The 19560-nt window shown below is 41.7% G+C and overlaps 1 protein-coding gene across 1 annotated transcript in view; it reads right to left on the minus strand.

Moving 5' to 3' along the window:
- The window catches only part of ANKRD28 (ankyrin repeat domain 28), a 122271-nt gene extending 113484 nt beyond the window's left edge, over positions 1–8787 (minus strand). Inside the window, exon 1 of the mRNA XM_033053583.2 lies at positions 8721–8787. Within this exon, the coding sequence (XP_032909474.1) occupies positions 8721–8747 (27 nt within the window). The 5' untranslated portion in view covers positions 8748–8787. The remainder of the gene's footprint in view (positions 1–8720) is intronic.
- Positions 8788–19560: the final 10773 nt, after the last annotated feature.

Genomic DNA, 19560 nt, shown 5'->3' on the forward strand with positions numbered 1-19560 from the left:
CTTGAAGTTCATCAGAAGAGCACTGCTGTTCACTCATGCTGACAAGCTGTGATATCCTAACCATTTCTATCCTCCAGGTTCTCTCTGGTGTTTTATAAATCCTCTCTTCACCATTCTTTTTCACTCTCATCATGAAAACATTCAAAGAACTCTCTTGAGCTCTGTTTCTTATGGAGTAGATTAACTTGACTATTTACATCCCTGATTGCAGTAATTATAATTTGCTAAATTTATGGTAAAAAACAGAGAAATGTCTATGGACAAGTCATAAAATATTCTTCACTTGAAAGGTTTTATTTTAACAGATTTACCATTGAGTAACCTAAGTAGTGTTAGATAATAAACTTTAAATGTTCCTGTGCTTATGGATGGAAAGGAACCACAAACAATGTCAGTGGGTAGGAGTGGAAGAAATAAATGAGCTGGTTGTTTACTATAGGATCAGTACTGTTGCAGGTCAATAATCATTTTTGCAGCCTTGCAGGTGACAGAAACAAGAAGAGAAAATGTTCTTCTACAAGTACTCCGTAATACTGAAAATTATCCCCCAAAATGAAAGAGCGTTGTTTAAAAAAAAATAATAAAAAAAAAAAGGTAATAGATACAGTAGAGCTATAAAACAAAATACAGCTCCTGGAACTGAAACAAGGAGCAAGGGAAATAAAAGCCATCAGGCAGCACCATTACAGGGTTCTGATTTGGCAGAGACTGCACAGCAACACAGATTAAGCATAAGACCTCTTTCTATCGATCCTCATGTTTTAGCAAACACAGCAAGAACGGAACAAAACTCTGCAGTTACAAAGAGGACAGGGGTAGGGAATTCCATTAACACGCTGTTTCTGAAGCATCCTTCCACCATGACTTAGGACATTGCGCTAACTTGAAACAATGAGTAATAATGTAACCAGAAAAACAACGTTAGCATTTTGTTTTTCTTCCTCTCCCGATTTTATACCCTTCATTTGAACCTACCAACAATACTTTGTGGGGACACACTGGGGAGTGAATGAAATGTTAGCAGACACTATACAGAGATCTGAGGCAGGAAAGACACACCAAGTGATTGAGATGAACAAAAAGGAATTGCACAGATTACCTTCCCACTCTCATGAGCAATGGAGAGAAGAAGCAGAGGACCTGAAGATGGGACAGGGAAGAAGAGAATACCAATTACCCCAAACACAGTACAAAACTTAGTCTTCAGCAATGGATTTAAACTACTTAATTATTTATTAGTTATAGACTACGTTAGTATATAAATAACTACAGAACTTGCTGAAAATGTTTTTCACTGCCCCTATGAGCTGTCTATGACGCAAGTAGCTTCTACATCTATGAGCTGGGTAGATCCCTGGTCTATTATGCTGCCTGCTGCTTGATGACCAGGTTCCTGATGTAAGGTTCAACTTCCTCCTTTGTCAGGGGGACCAGCATAGATGGAGCTATCAAAATAGAATCAAAAAGGAGGACGAACAGCAAAATCTTGAAACAGAACATGGATTCTTCATGATTGCTAGAAGTTGTGTAACCTCTAAAAAAGGCTTACTAACTATAATTTAATTTTCATTTTGTCCTGACTGTTCTTGCTTGTGCTCCCTTCTTTTCCTTCATTAAGGCAGCGCTATACCTTCACTTTGCCAAAGCAAAAAAACAAAAATATAATTCAGATGTATCCATGCTTTCTTTTCTGCACCTGATGGAAGCAGGTACAGGACTTCAGCACAAAGTGAGAGTGGACCTTAAGTATAATTGCATGACTGCAAAATGACCAAGAATGACTAATAGGCAAATGTTCACTATCCTGAATTAGAAAGGCCATTAAATGAAGCTCATTGTCGGAGAATATGGAAATATTAAACATTTAGGATGACTTCACAACAGTTCAAGACACTGTCAGAATTAGACTTGGGTCATGTAAACAGGCAATTACCTAAAACACCTGAGCACTCAGGAAGGTCTAGTATGAGTCAATTACAGCAACTTGTAAACACTTTCACCCCCATCCCTGTAAACTTAGTTCTGAAGTTTAACAATATAAGCTTGTTGATTTTTTCCTTTTTGTTTTATCAGACCTCAAGCATTGGAATAGGCAGACCTCTGCTTCATAGTTCTCAAATTTATATACCATTTCAGTAATTTACTGAGAAAAATATTTCTTCTCAGGCTGCCCTAAACAGGTAGACTTTATTCATGTAGAAAACAATCTACTTAGATAGTACTGTTCACTCAATTCACATACATACATTACTGTAGAGATAAACAATGAAAATCTCAGATTATATTCAATTCATAGTAAAGAGCATCTCATTATTTAAGGACAGAAGTCATCAGCAAAGTCACAGCTAACAAGCAGTTTCCTAATCTACAAGAATGCTACAAATTAACTATTTTGTCCCTCTTTTATTTGCATATCACTGCTGCTGCTTCCTCTTTATCTCTCTGCACCCACACAGATGGCTGCAAGTCTCATCTTCCCTTCTCTCTCAACTACTCAGTCCCACCACTCTTACATTCACTCTGGTTTCTGTGCTGAAATGGGTCAGTGCTGTATAATTCATCAACACCAGAATCACAACTGAATTAACAGAGTTAAACCGCTATGTGGCCACCCCCTGGGGAGAGTGCTAATGTCTACTAAGGAAAGAGTAACATTCCCTGATATTTTGCTTAAACATTAGGATTCTTTTCTCATTTATGCAAAGGATAACACCAAGACACCACCTTATTTCAGATGCATCTTCAAATGGCAGATAAGAACTTGTCCTCTATCCCCAAAAATGAAAGGAAAACAAACCTCCCAAAAATCAGCAGAGTAAGCATGCTCCCAGTGATGTACCGCTTTGTTTACTTTTTTATTGATGTGAAATGTTCTGTGATTAGTACTGTGATACAGGTTATTTAAACACAAACATTATAAATAACTTTGAAACAGTTAGTCACCGTAACTAAGGCAACAAGTCTCCCACTCAATTTCCAGAAATAGGAGTAAGGAATAGAGGTAAGAACAAAGTAAGAAGTTGGCAGGAGCAAGAAAACAAATCATCAGATATTAGTTTGACCTCAGGATGGCTCAGGTGACTAGAGAAAAATATCAGGTATGGCAGATGAGAAACAAACTTGCTGACAAAAGAGGTGGAGAATAACCAAATTTACTTCAATTTCAATAACCTTATTTCACAATCCATTTCAGTTGGTTGCAACAACTATAGGAATCTGGGAAAATAACAATCCATGTCAGATAGCAGACTGCTAATTCAGCTGCTCATCAGCTACTAGTTTCCCACAGGAATCACCTTTTTTGTGGGTGCTAAAGAAGTCACTTCTTCATAGAGACGTGCACATTTGCCTCATTTTTCTTCTGATACTTGCCTCCAAATAATGGTCAGAAAGCTTCGATGCTATCTACATGAATAGACCTTTATATCCTCACAGAAGGCTGCTGAGTTAACAGGATCCGCCTTAAGGATCTGACTGCAAAATCAAGGCTTGCTTTGTTTCTCCCCCACCTTTTTTTTTTCCTTCTTCTTTTAAAAGGTTTATTTTCTTGACTGAGGAGAACTGCTTGCTCACAAGTCAAAAGTTCCCAAGTTATCATGGGGCAATCTGATCCCCCCAAACGAACACGTGGTAGAACCAAGTTCTCTCAACACGTTCTAATGGAAGGGCTGGTAATTACTGCATATAACAAGATAAATAGAGTTCAGGTTACTCAGAGTTGTCCATCAGCTAAAGAAACTTATCTTCTCAGCACATGCAAGTTCTTAGCCTGGGAACAAGAGAACTAACACTAAGATTTCAGACGTCTCGGTAAGAACTACAATTTCTTAATATAATTATGTTGCATACAGTTTGAAAAGATTAGATACAAATTTTAGGAAGAACATATGACATAAAACAGAGCACAAAGAGTTGGCTCTTAGCCATTACAAGATTCATTAAAGAAATTATTGGGTTTTTTAAAAGAAGAGTAACTTTAAAGTAACTTCTACCAAAAAAAGTCAAAAATAAAACACACATCCCATTAGTCTACATCTAAACAGAATTTGTAGAGCAGTACCACATAATTCCATTCCCACCATATCCCTCCCTCATCGAACAGCAGCAGCTCCTTTTCATCACCACAGGAGACCATTCCTCCTCTTAGTGTAACAAGGAACTAGTTGGGACATTTATTCTTGGCATGAATTCTAAAAGAATGAAGTCTAACGCTGGCAGTAATGAAAATAGCAACCATAGCGGCATTCAGAGTGTTCACTATGACACTGCAAACATTTGTTTAACTGCCAATTGAACAAGATCCATCTTAGCTAAGAGAAAGATATAAATGGGCAATAAAGAAGTCAGTGCTCTCACTGTTCAAGGACTTTAAAGATAAGTGGTCATTCTAATATCCTCATGCAGTTGTTCCTACTTAGATCCTTACCACTCATATCTGACTTCTGGAAATAAATGCACTGCCTCAAGCACAGTCTAGCAGTCATACAGGAAAATCCCATACAAAATCTTTTCAAATGCCCATCATTATTAGCCCTAAGACATCTTCCTATTACAGATTAAAGATTCTGAGAAAATGGGAAATGCATAATATTAAAACTATGATGCACTGAAAGAAAAAAATAAAGCTTTACCAAATACAATGACACTGCATCCAGCGAGTTTTGACAAGAAATAGTTATATAGGTGCAAAACTAAAGCAAAATAAAAAAAGCCAGTTTCAATTAGTCTCATGCCTTTCAACAAAACTCTGCTGAGATGTAGGCTTATGTGAACCTAAAAAATGACCTGAAGGCACATATGCAGGTCAGGCTTGTAACAGAAAAGGAGAAAATCCCTGAGTGTTGGGCAATCCAAATTTCACCTACACACTAAGAAAAACTAAGCTGTCAATTACCTCTTAGGTGTAAGAGAGACAAACTCGCAACCCGTTAAAGTAAGAATTTATCTGTTCCGGGAAACAGTTAATGTACCTAGAAACTATGATTGCATAACAAAAACCCCAGAAGATACTTAAGTCTTTCACAGTTAGCTATGCAGAGGTGAGAGAGCTTTGACACAGGATAGCAAGGCGTACCACTATGGATACCCACAAGCAAGTTACTCCTTTTTTCTTCCCCACCCTATACCCTCCCTTCCACACACTGCCAAAAAGGAAAAAAAAAAAAAAAAAACAAAAAACAACCCAAAAAAACCATTTCGTGATAAAACATTAGTGACCTTTGATCTAAACTGGACTGTCAGGGCAGTTTCTTACAGCAGTGTAACACAACATTTCAGGGAGAAACAAACTTATCTAGGCTTCATCTCACTCAGCATTTTTTTAGTTAAAGCAGCATCTCATCTAGAAGAACCTGGTATACAAGCACCAATATATGAAGACAGTACAAAAGCAAACAAACTTAAGAGCCAATACCTCAATTATAATGTACTTTTACGATATTTTTCGTCTCTACATTGAATAGTCTAACATTCAGATTTTGCAATTTACTTCCTTTGTTATTAAAAAACAGCTGCACAACACAGCACAAAAAAAAAAAAAAACCAAGAGCAAAAATAAAAATCCACAGCTTCTAATTTGACACTTGAATGATTGCTTTTCTATACCTGAGTTACAGTTCACTATTGAGCATTACAGGTATCAGTTTTGCCCAGTACAGTTCAATTTAGCTTTAAATGCAATTTTTGCAAACATAGCTTATGAGTTTTTTTGATACCTGATGTACTTTGAAAGCAAACATAAGTCATTTCTGAAAGTGCAGTGTACACCCTCAATTATGTCAAAACTCTGAAATATATTTCTACCTGTAGGATGGCAAAGCAATAAAGCTCAAGCAGTAACACAAATTTATAGATCATGTACTGGCTGGCTAGTTGTTGAACCCAAGGAAAGGCCTACTTTTCTCAGTGCATGGAAAACCTGTATTCTGAAGGTTAAACGTGTCAAATTGGCCTCCACAGACAAACAAATATTTGAGCTTCACAAACACATTAAGCATCTGCAGGATCAAAGTTTTGTTTATCAGGTACTAAGTAAATTAAATCAAGCAAGCGGAACTGGGATTTCACCCTCTGAGCTCAACTAAGAGCCTAAGAGCAGAATTTCTCACCTCGTTGTAACTTCCCGAGCACTGTTTTACACTAGCTTGCAGTAACTTGAAAAACTAAGTGCAAGAAAACACTTCTTGTATGGCATAAGTCTGCCTGTCCCCTACATAATTTTGACATTTAACACAGAGCCCTCCTACATTATCAAAGAATAAAATCAACAGGTTCATGTTGAAGTTGAAAAAATAATCTTGATAATTACATTTAAGTAATACTTTATTTAGTAAAAAAATTTGTTTCAGTAAGTTATTAATTTGACAGTTGAAGAAACAAACTAGCAAATCACTTCCCTTCTTCATACCAGCTGAACAGCACAAACAACAGAGCAGCCCTTGCACCTCCCTGTGAAGCACAGCCATCACTGAAGAGAGAGTCATTATAAGGATTACAAACACACAAGGCAGCTTACTTTATTCTAACCAAACACTACGGAGCAAAGCATATGGTTCAAGCAAACAAGAAGTATGTTTCATGTACTCCTGAAGAGGACCACCTCTACTCCCACACAGTACCATAAGTTGGTTTTCATAAAGAGCAGGAGGTGCCACACTCCCAGCACAGCATCCTGTCCTCAAGTCAAGACATCCTGTAGCACACTGCAACACCGACCTGCAGGAATGCTCTGTAACTACCAAAGCTGAGGGATTTCATGTTAACATCATTCCTCATGACTTTCTGGCATTCTTACGCAGTTATAACAGAATTCAGTTTGAAATAACTGATTTGTCAAGCAACTGACACTTTAGCAGCAGCCATACAGCTGCTGCTAAAAATCACTCCCTCTACAAAAGACTGTCCAAAACCAGCATTCCCTTCGCTAGCACTCTCTCCTTTATGTGAAATACTTCAATTCCCAGGGTATCAATTCACCTTTATAGATCTGTCAAGCCTCTTTAAAATCCATCTTGTACTTCTTCTGGATTAAAACTTGGATTATGACAGAAGCTGAAAGCTTCACATGTATTAGTGTGTCAAACCCATGGCCCCACACAGTCCAATATTTCACTTCAACATCTGTCAATAGCAGGCTCCTTCCCAGAACGAAAGTTCTGAAATACAGAACTTTCATGTAACATATTGATAATGGGGTTTTCGCTAACTATTTCACAATTATTACTTGCAGAAGAGTTGTAGTCTTGGTTTTAACTGAAGAGCTTATTCAACAGAAGAGATGAACAAGTGCTTATTTCTGCAGGAAGTCTCCCATAGAAGAACAGCAACAATCCTGAAAGGAAACCTGACTCAAAGGACACTAAGTGTATTTCGATCCACAGTTGTTACTGATTCATAGATGAGGCTCTAAAACAACATGAGACTTCACAAAGTTTACATACAACACAGCAGGACATAAAAGATCCCAGCCCCTGTTTCACCAAACGTCCCCGAGGGATCACGCAACCTTAGGTGTGAAAAGACAGATGTGTATGTACCTAATGAAAGAGCAGGTAAGGATGGGCTGATACTGATCAGCATAACAAACAGACACAGGATACCAGCTGCCTAACCACCCCCAAGTTTCTACAGGCTTTTTTTCTGCAGGGCTTTTCTTTTTGTTTTTTGGAAGGGGTGGGGTCTTCAAGCGTTACAGTTGGTTATCTTTGAGGAAGAGTAACGAGGAGACCCACAACAGGATGAATGAGTTTTTTTAGACGGAATTTGGCCTCACACACATAAAACACGAGAAAACACCATTCCTACGAAACATCTTTTCATAGGCGGCAAACTGGCAGCGCAGACCCTCCCACCTTTGTATCCTGATACTGCACAGGAGACAATAGGTAGGACAGGGGAGACACCGGGAAAGGACAGAGCAGCGAAGACAAGTATTTTTCACCAGCTGGGATGGAAACCGAAGAGGCTGGCAGACAAAGAAGGGTGGGATGCGACGAGAGCAACAACCCACTGAAGGCACCAAGAACCTCCTTCGCTTTCAGGAGGGGAGCGCGGGCTCGGCGAAGGTCTGTCAAAACCGCGGGAGGAGAAACACACGGCGGCGGAACAAAAGGTTTAAAAAAGGCCTGGAAGGGAAAGGTGGAGGGACGAGCAGGCGGCTCCCGGGCACGTGAAACTGCGCAGGGCAAGGGCCGGGTCCGGGGGAGCGCCGTCAGCTCCAGCTCCATCTCCCGGGCACGCCGCCTCCCGCCGGCAGTCTCCAGGTCCATCCCCTCACACCGGCCAGTGCCCCAGGCCCGGCTGCCCCCGCGCAGACACCCTGCCCTTCCCAAAAGGGGCGCGGGGCTGGGCTGGCCCGGGGGGAGCCCTCAGACCCACCCTCATCACCCCTCCCGGGCTTTCCCTTCGCTCCGGGGCGGAGGCTCGGCAGGGACCCGCCAGCCAGGGGAGGTGAGGAGCGGGCGGGCTGCGGCGACCACCTGTTCGGCCCGGTACCTGCGAGGGACGGCGGCCCCCGCCCGCCCCGCGGGGGCACCGGCGCCCGCACCGGGTGCACATGGCGCCTCCCACCCAGCCCGGACCCTGGCGGCGGCAGCAGCCATGCTGCCTCCCGCTGCCCGCCGCCTGTCACCCGCGCACGCACGGCACCCCGCGGCGGCGGAGGGCGCGCCCGGCGGCACCGGGACGGGAGGAGAGGGGAAGGGAAGCTCGGGAACACCCACCTGCTCGCGGAGTTTCAGGAACACCATGGCGAGCGCGCGCCGCCGCCTCCGCCCGCCGCCAACGACTCCCGGCTCCGCGCGCCGCGCGGCCACGCCCCCCCGCCGCCACCGCCCGCGCCCCCGGCCACGCCCCCCACGCCGGCCGCCGCGCGCCGGGGCCGCGCGCCCTGCCCCGCTGTGGGCGGGGCCTCCTTGAGCCCGGCCCCCGGCCCCGCCCCGCCGCTCGGGCTCCCCGGCAGCTTCCTGAATGAACCCGCCCGCGCCACCAAGGCCCTCGCTGATTGGCCCTCGGGAGGCGGGGCAGAGTAAGGGCGGTGCTGATTGGCCGTGGGGAGGCGGGGCAGAGTAAGGGCGGCGCTGATTGGCGGGTGGGGCGCGGCGGGCCCGGCACGGGGCGATAACGTGGGGTGGGCACGTGGGAGAGGAGCGGGAGCGGGCACGGCCCTTGGAAATAGCTCTGCTTTCCCCTGACATGGCCTTGGCGACTCGGAGCAAAAAGCCCCGGGACGGGGGTTATCGGCACAGGCGGCTTGGCCCGAGGTGGGATCCCTCCGGCACCAAAGGCAGTTCTGAGTTCCTGATCCAAGGGGAAGGGTCTGGGAAGGAAGGAAGGAAGGAGAGCTGGAGGGAGTGCCAGCAGGCCGGATAAACACACAGCGAGGGACTCTGACAAAATGCCAGACAGAGCAGACATGTACAAGTAGAATATAGAGGATAGTTAATTCAGAAAAGAGAAAGATGGTTTTGAAATGTATTTATTCAGTGTTCGCCTCTTTTGACAGAAGACCAGCGGAGATGTCACCTACAACCCTCTGATACTGTATATTGATATAATTTACAGGCGTACTGAATGGTACAGCTGTACATCAAGCATGAAGTGACATATTAGGATAGGTAGGACATAGGTGGGAATTGAAAAACCTCTTGTGAAAGGAGCGAGAAGCGATGGAGGTAACCCTGAAATTAGACTGTGCTGCTTTTCCATAAAACAATGCTGCAGCCAGCCCAGCCAGCATGGTAACTATGATTGGGAAAAGTTATTTTCTCCTGAATTTTCATTTCCCGTCCAAAAAGAGAGGACTGGAGAGACAGAGGCTTTTTGATATTGCATATTGCTACAGACAATGCTGATATGACTTTCAAGTTTCTTGATTTTCTTGTAGCTTCAAAATGGACTGTGACTTCTTAATGCTCCACATACAGCTAAATCTACTTAGACTTTATTATTAACCTAAGAAAAATCAATGTTTAATAAAGCAACAAGTATATTCTGTGTGAACACTCATTTGTGTGGTTCTGCCCTCGCTCATGTACTTGTCTCTGATTCCAGCAGGAGCCTGGCACGTGAACATGTTCTTTTGGACACTGGCAACATGAGAATAGAAGGGTTTTCTATAGGTGCTAGCTGAGGCAGATATGTTAGTTAGCTTTGGATACCAGTGATCTGATGGAATGTGTTTGCTTGGTTTATTTTATTTATCCAGTTAAGAATTGTAGTCCAATTTTACCAGGCAAAAGAAAATAAATCAACATTGCCACATTTTCTAAATGAGTGTTTTTGACATCTGGATATGTCCAGAAATGCTGATTATGATAAGTAAATGTTTTAATGAATTTCAAATAGCCCTCTAATTTATTATTTGTGTACCTATGGGTTTGTTTGTGAATAAAAGTATTTTGTAAATTGCAAATATGAAACAGGTAGATTTTGACACTATGCAAAGCAGTTGAGGACTGTGACAACAATGTGGTAGAGAGATCAATGGTTGTGGAAAATAGAGCTCATTTTATCACTGCAGTCAGTGAAGGAGAAAATGACATCAGGAAACATTGCCTTTGTCTGTCCCCAAATTAGACTGCTCCTTTTCAAAGTGAAAAGAATGTTTCAGAGCTGATAAAGTCCTTCCCCCTGTGAAGCTTATCAGTTTATGGAGTTATTCAGAAAAACATCTACTTTCACCTCACCTGCTATTTCGAGCAATTTTTGTAGACAGTTTGTCCTGCATGAAAGTGTCTCACCTGTCTCAGGAGCACCTTGTGCAGATTCATGCAAGGTAGTGATTCAGTGGGGGAAGGCAAATCTTTGTTACTGGTTTTCCAGCTCCTTGCTCCAATAGTCAGGATCCAGCTGGGGACAAGCTTGTTGGCTGTACCCTCTGCTCTGAAATGTGTCATCAACCAACAGATCTCTGACCACTGATCTTTTCTTTTTTCCCCCTCTGGGTTATAAGACAATATAGCATGAAAAATTTTAAGTAGTAAAATGTGGAAGTAAAAATATGGATCTTGGAGATACCTGTCTGTTTCAGTTTAAGCACGGGAGGTTGTTGAGGTGGCTTGTATACGTGAAGGTTAATAACACAGAAGTGGGGGATTTTCTGAGTGTTGTTTCCCTGATACCAATCAGTAGCATGTGGATATTTTTACTCAAGTCACGATATCAATTACTGCCTTATTCTGCGAAAAACAGCCCAAAAGGTCATTAGAACTGAAACAAAAAAAATTAGAATATCACTAATATCAGAATTGTCTGATCTGCTAGTGTCCCACAAAATACAGTATTTGACTGCAGAATGATAGAAATAGAGCATAAACGAAACCTCAGAAGTTAGGTGTAGCAGTGCTGCAAGGAAACGAGTACTGTTAAATGTTTTGTTAAAGGGTAAGTCACTGTCCAAGCATCCCTTAGGAGCATTCACAGAGTATTTCACACAAGTTTGAGTGCTGACATACAAACACACTGAAAGCCACAGCATTTCCGAGAGCGTTCAGAAGATACGTCTGCAGAAGTCAGAAATTTCCACAACACTTTTTAATTGGATAATTTGTAAATTATTAGCAGCCTGGCTCTCCTGGGGGCACACTTTCAGCAGAGAGCCATAGGCTTTAACTGCACAGCTCCCATTAATGTTAATATTAAATCTTCATGCTGTAACTTATCCCACAGCACGTAACACGACCCAGTGTTTTAAAGATAGGACCGTATGCGCTGCACTGAAATACATAACGGGATCGAATTGAAGAGACCATAGAAACTTCATACTGGAGATGCTTTTTGAGCTCATCTGAAACATCCTTATGATTTATTTACTTTGCCAGGAATGCCTGTGTACTTGGCTCTTTCTGACTGGGGGCTTCAACCCCAGTGAAGTAGGTATTCATTCTTTTTTCATTGTTCAATGTGGGTAAACAGGCACAGAGGTCAACAGGCTTACACAAGGTCATGGCATGACTGCTGTGGCTAGGAATAGAATCCAGGAGTCCTCATTGCCACTGCTCTCTTCCAAACACTGCCCTGTACTCCTAAATTAAAGCAGGGCTAATTTTATTTCTGCACAGAATACAAGATGTCTGAAATCAATATAAATGTTATAGTTTCCAACAGAGGGATGCATTTCTCTTTATGGCCCTGAATCAGCACTACTAGGGAGCTAGATGGAAACCACATTCATTTTATAATGGTATGCTGGGAGCATCATCATAAAGATTTTTACACATTCTATGACATTTTATCCATCAAAATCTAAAGCAGTTAGGGTTTTGTAGTTCTGTCCTAGAGATTCAATTTTGAGTTGTTGACTGTTCATAGTTACTGATAGTAGTGGAAACATATTATCATAATGTCTTCATCAATCAAATATCATCAATTGGCACTTCTAAATCACCATTATGCTTATGGTGGCTCATTTGATCAATTTTGCCCCTGTCTGGTGCAGACAGGAGAAGAGAGAACTCCTGTGCTCTGCTTATTTAAAGAATAAATTTAATATCCAGATGAGGGTAGGGCAAATATGAACATCCTTTAAACAATCAGCAAGGGACAGGGGCCAGCAAAACAGCTCTAAGTTCCTATCAGTCCTGTACTCTAAGGAAAATTCAAGAGAGAAAACAGAAAATAAAGAATATATAAAATGAGAAAGCAATGGCACGAAATGACATCACTCACATTTTGATTGGAAAAAATGTTGCAGGAAGTTTGCAAGATGTTTGGTGTGTCCTTGTGTTGCCTGTTTTACAGTATTACTGGTTAAAAATATACAGGAATACTGTAGAAAGGGGATAGAAAGGAGACTTTTACAAAGGTAGTAATTTTATCTGGAATTGCATATTAGAAATCTTATTCACATTTCTTCTTGTTTGAATAACATGCAACTTTTTTCACCATTTATTAAGTTTATCTTCTTCAGCAGGATACGGTCTCAAAGTGGCCTAGGAAAGGTACAAGGACCCTGGCATCTGAACTGACACAGAGGAGAATTTTATCCAAAATCTTATTATGATTTTTTTAAAATGTCTCCAAACTGTCCAAGCATAGTGAAAAGAAGTTGTATGTTTTTGGGAATAAGATCTTAAAAAACTATTAGCTCTGAATAGCTGTGAAGCCAAATATAATAAACATTAAAGAAATAAATTGTATCTTTAAAATTACCTGAGACATGGAAAGAGAATGAAAAACATATTTAACATATTTTCTGCCATTAGCCCACCCCAAGCTGACTCCTTAAAACACAGTGAATATCAACACCCTTATACATTTTCACATCAACCTACCTTGGATTGGTGTTTATAGACTGGAATATTTTGTTATATATTTCTTTATATAAACAAAAGATAATATTTTCCTTACATTTTATTTATTCGTCAAAATATTCTACTTTGTTTATATAAATAACCAAATGCCTCAAAGTGTTTTGGTTTTTTTTTCAGGCTCATTGTAGATCAGAGTGGACAGTATTGACTAACCGGAAACTCCAGTGGGATGTGATTTTGCAGATGACTTTTTCTGGCTTGGCCAGTTGTTCAAAGACTAACACCCAATGTGAAGCGCCTAAGCCCAGTGAGAGGGAATTAGTACTGGTCAGTCACCTTGTCTAGCTAAAAGCTTTATGCACCACAAAAGTCTTGTTGGGAGGTTTCACCTGCTACACAGGGATATTCTGTTGAAATGCAACAAGTTCTGTAGCAAAGTATTAAGTGGAAATAGTGAAAGTATTAAAACAGAAATGCTGATTTTTATACAAAAAGTAAAGCAAAATATAGGGGATGTGACTTCTGAATGAGAAATTTCTGGGCATACAAACCCCTTACTTTCTGATGCTGGATGATGTACTGTAATTGTAATATTGCAACCAGCTGCCTGTTTAGAGAAGAGGATTTCTGCATACATAAATTTCCTTTCCTGATAAGATGAAGATCCCTTATTGACTATGTCCTCTGGTATTTGCTTTCAGACTGGTTTGGTTTCAGTTGTGGGAAAGTGATTCCAGTGAATAGTTTACATATTTGGCTATAAAGCACTGAAGTGGTCACTGGGGTGCGGGGAGGGAAAAAATGGAAAAGATTTTTGAACTAGCCAAATTCCACTGGAAATGAGACCTCTGAAAATTAGCTTCATTGTGAGCTCAGAAAGGAAGACAAGTCGGGGCTCTGCTTTCACAAATTCCCCTTTCATGCCCAATACTCCAGGAGCAGGTGCCATTAAAAAGGGAACAGTATGTGTAAGGAAAAATGAAGAAAAGCTTATTTTTCCAATACCACAGTTGCTGCAGTAATAGTCAACTTTCTCAGCTCTCATTCCCCTCAGGACAGCTATATAAACCAAAATGCAGTAACTATTCTTACCTAGTAATAATGTGTTGCCTGATGCCATCTTATGTAAATGGCTATCACACATCCAAATGTAGTAATGCAGCTGCATTGCCACACACTGAGAACCTCCAACAAAACTTTGACATTCATAAAGTACACTTGCATGCTCCTTAATTGCTACAGCAGAGAGCATTTCACTGTCCAAACACAGTGGAAGGATGATCACTGCACAGCCATTGTGGAAATAAGATTTTGTCATAAAGAATATCCATCCTTAAAGCTGATTTTTTTCTTGGAAGTATGATTTTTTTTAATACTTTGATGACGTGCGTGAGCCTACAGCCACATAGATATGTGTGTAAACTCTTCTCAGAAAAATACTTTTATCTTCTAAAGGAATAAAGTGCTTGAGGCAGAAGACAGGAATCTCTGGGAAATACACTACTGTGATGAATACATTTGTCAACCCAGTGTGCCACAGTGATGAATTTCAGGAAAGATGAAAAGGTTTTTCACGACAGCAAGAAATTTGTAACTCAAAGAAGAGAAAATGAAGCAAACAGTTTGCATTTGTCTTTGCATCTTAATAGACAACTTTATTCCTGTTTTCATGATGTTGTCTTCATTCTCATGCTAAAGGATTTCCATTTGTATAAAATATTAAAACGAAATGGAGTCGTACAGGTACGGGTTAGTACTGTTGTCAGTCGCAGCAGTTGGATAACCTAATAAATGGATATTTTAGTCTGAGAGTTTTCATTGGTGCTGATTTTGGAGCTGCTTTCGACCTGACAGTTGACAAGTACAGAGAAAATGCATTAAAATACCTCCAACTTTATTATTAATTAGGATTTGATAACTTGCTCCTTCTGCCCTCCTCTAGAACATATGCCACAACAAATGAAATCAGAAAGGCGTTTCAGTTCTTTGATAGTTAGGTCTGCCACTACAGCACTGGAATCAGTGGGGATTTCTTTCTTTGGTAATATTGAGCCCTGAGCTCCAGCAAGCTGCATATGGTGTGTTTTCTGCTCAGAATCTGTACTGGTGATCTGGTCTCCCTCCTTACCTGACATAGCCTGAGTTTCTTAACTTGTAAGGCATGCTGAATAACCTGTGTTTTCATTTTCTAAATAGAAAAGAATTATACTTGGAAAAGTGAATCAGTCAGCACTGGGGTGAAGGTAATTAAAGCTCTTTTACTGAAGACATTAACACCAAATATTCCCTAAAGTACTGACTGTAGAGTACTACATTGCCATGAGGTGAATCTGCTAATTTAAATTTACATACACTGAAATAGCATAATTTAACAGAAAGACTGGAAAAGTTCCATGTAACATATTTGGCAATGGTCCTGTACAGGCGACTGGTCTTTGCAACACAGTGTTGATTTAGGGAAAGACTGCATTTACCCACATGCCCATTAGTAAGTGAACTGGAATGTGAGCATGTATTGAAAGTGCTGCACACACTGTGTAGTTATGTTTCTAAACTGCAGGTTTTCCAATTCTGTGAAATAATCAGAAATTTATTTATTATGTTTCGGTGAATTATGTCCTGCAGTCATACTGTGGAATTTTGTTGCCATCACAGTTAGATTTAAGTTGAGCACCCTCCAAAATAGGAATCAAGGACAAGAATTGCTGTTAGACCTGCTATGGGTCCAAGGATAAGTAGCATCCTCCCTGCACTATGGTTCAGACACACCCACCCACACATAACTGTATGTTATACCCATATAAATACATATATTTCTTTACTGCTGTCGTTTAGAGCAGGCATTTGGCTGAATGTGGAAGTTTTCTTTTTATTGGTGTTATTACTATTTACATTACTGTTCCAGCTATGATTTCCTGCTGTTCATTTCTTTCACCACTTTCAGTAAGCATCAAAGCAAGACCCTTTCAGGTGCAAAGACGCCGTTTTGGTGGGGAAAAATGCAGAGGTCATGCCCTGCAAGCCTGAGGCAGGTGGTGCAGGATGCAGGGAGGAGGCAGCAGCGGTGGCTGTGTCAGCTCCCGGGTAACCTGACCTGTGTCTGGCACTCGCAGCAGTGGTGATGGGCTGAGGCCGTGGCTGGATTGGTTTTCAGTGGACTCCTGCCACGGGCAGGGCTGCACGACTGGACTGCCGACAGCCGTGGCAAAGCGGCAGGAGTGCCTGAATGGGGGCAGAGGAGGCTTCTGAGGGTCCCTCCTGCTGGGGTATGTATGAAAGAGGTTGTGGCTATGGCAGTGCCCAGCCAAAGGTCAGAGCTGTGAGCACCAGGTGGATTTCAGGGGTCTGAGACATTTTTGTTGGGGGCAAACCATTGAAGTCAAGGTGAATGAATCTGGCTATGCTTTTAACACTTTCAGAAAATATTATGTCCGTCAGAGCATCATAGGTCAAAAAAAGTCCAGAATCCACAGATCTCTGGCAGCTTTTTGGAGAGAAAAGGAAGCCAGGTTGCTGCAGCCTGCATTGCACCTTCCCCAGCCACCCAGACCACCAGTGCCAGCCTTGCACTGCATCTGGTGAGAGCAATGGATCAGTTCCACTACATGATCATATCTGGTGTTAGACATTATTAATAGTTTCACTTGTGGAGACTGGCCAGAACTGTGCTCCTCTTTGTGCCAAACAAATACAAATAAAATGTAGCTCAAAAGTCCTTTTAGTGTCTGATACTTTTGCTTCTCTGCTATGGAGGAATCCAGCACCAACTCCTTCACCTCACACCTGGTACAGACATTTACACCTTTAGAGCTGAGGTCACTGACCACTGCCCACCCACCATGGGAACCCAGCAATTCTCTCTGCACTGATGTGGTCAGATCCTGCTTAAAACAGGCTGTGACTGCTTTGCCCATTGTTCACAGGTACATGTAATGACTCACAATGCAAAACAGAACTACTGTGCAAGGCAAAGTGGTTTTGGCTGGGAACCACGTATTCATCCACCTGAAATCAGTGTTTGTTTTCTTTTATCAGGCTTTTGGACAGGCCTGCATGAGGCCAAGCAGTTTGGGGAGGGAAGAAGAAAGCTGGCACATAAATTATGGTAGTAAAAAACTGCATATCTCAATGTAAGATATAGATCTGTGTGTATGTATTGGCAGGTCTGCATGTGCTGATCTGCAGATTTTCACCCAATGTAATAATTCTTGTGATTTCTCTTGGATCATCAGCAGTGCTGAGCTGGAACTGTCTCCTGATTTTCCGACTCTGTCAAAACACTTCAACTGCATAATAAATAATGCACATGGGCATTCACTGATCACCCACAAACCCAAGAAGAGATATACGTAATCTGAAACTTTTACTGGTTCATAGGAGGTTTTGATCTTCAGAGGATTTGCCAAATTAAATCAGTGGAGTGCAGGGGAAAAGAATTTCCTGATGCCAACTGACTTGGCAGGCTTTGGAGCAGGACGTGACCCAAAATGGTGTGTGGCACACCAGCAGGTCAGTGGCCCAGGAGCCACCAGCATTGGGTGCCTGCAGGTATCTGCAGCTCAGAGACCTCACTGCTCACCCTGAGCTGGCAGCAAGGAATTGTGGCCAGCCCCAAGCAGCACGTGCCCACAACAGCAGCCTGGTAAGTTTTGATTAAGTTATCAGGGTCAGATTCAATTTTCTGATACGTAAGTGTCAGGTATGCTGGGTAGATAAAGAGCCACCAAGAAAAGACTGGTTATATTTTCTGAGCAGTATGCAAGTCTTGGTTTGTGATTGTATCAATCCAGTCCATCTGAAAAGTCTAAGATGTGCATTCAGTATCTCATGTACCTGAAAGGTTAAGACTGCAACAAGAATTAAAAGAAATACTATCTTTCTCATTTTTAAAGACCTTATGACTTCTGCCAGCCCAGCTCAGGATTTCTGAATGCTTGGGGCTGGCACCACTGTCATTTTCATTATCACACAATCCCTTTTCCAACTCGTGTGAACCAGCTTGGTGCTCTTCCATATCAGGAAACACCAGGGTGGATAAAATGAGCTAATAGCATGCCCCTCACTCTTTCCTGTTCCTCAGCAGAGGAGTTTTGCAGTGAGGCTGTGGTTTCACAGGAGCTGCTGCAAGCACCTGGGGATTGTGAGCGATGCACTGCCAAGAATGTGCAGCCAGGCTGAAAAATAATTTTTTTCTTTCTATTTTTTCTTTTTTAATTTTTTTTTTAATGCTCTTTAACTGAGCCAGCTCATTGCACAGTCACAGAAATAATCCTGCTAAGCATGGTCAAGGACAACACAGGACTGGGATAGAGGGGTGGGAGTCATGGAACTGCTTCCAAATGCATGTGTGAAAGCACATCCTGTTAGCAAGGCTGGGATGTCTCTGGACATTCACAGCTTGACCTAGAGCCCTTTGTTCCTTGTTAAGTGTGATTTCTAATGACTATCATATATAGAAACTGTAAATTTTTTTTTCTGCTGAAACCACGTAAAGAAGCTGTGGAATAGGTGGTGACTGTTCCCATTGAAACAGATACTTCTGTGCAGAACACAACAGATTTTCTTTGAAATGTACAGGAAAGTGATATTAATCACCTCATCAACTCCATATGTATCCAGATCCTCATTTGTGATCCACAGATCCTGTTTCTGTTCAACTCATTGATTCAAAATATCAAGCTTAAGAAAACTCTGGAGAGCAAATAGGGAAATCCTCACTGTCCCTTCTGTAATGTAAACCTAGATTTTCTTTCCTTTCTTCTAAAAGGAAAAAAAAAAAAATGTAAGTACAGTAATTTCACGATTATAAGCCGCACCATTTTGACTAAAATTTTGGTCCCAACCTGAAGTGCAGCTTATAATCAGGTGCAGCTTATATACGGACAAAGAATGAAAAGTTGCTGTTTTAGTTTGGAGGACAGGTGTCTGCTGAGAAAGGCAAGAGCTTCTCTTTGAAATGGAGATTGTAAACCCCCTCCCACCAAATTATTATAATTTTGAAATCAAGGGGCTTTCAGGCAAAAATATGGGAATTAGAAATAATAGTTCTATACTAGGGAAATTAAAATAGAAATACAGTACTACAAAGAAACAAACTCCAAACCCTGACAAAGTAAGAGTACAACCTGACACCCCATCAGGCAGGGTGTTGGTAGCAGTCCCATTCAATGGTGGCTGCATCCTCCTGCAGTGACAGATGTGGTTCAGTTGAAGCAGTGCTCCTGTACAAGGTGCAGTTTCCCTCTGGAGGTCCAGTGGTGATGTGGAGAAATCCGGTTTTCGTCTGGAGTCCAGTGGAGAAAGGGGCTAC

This window comes from Catharus ustulatus, chromosome 1 (genome assembly GCF_009819885.2).
Source record: "Catharus ustulatus isolate bCatUst1 chromosome 1, bCatUst1.pri.v2, whole genome shotgun sequence".
NCBI lineage: Eukaryota > Metazoa > Chordata > Aves > Passeriformes > Turdidae > Catharus > Catharus ustulatus.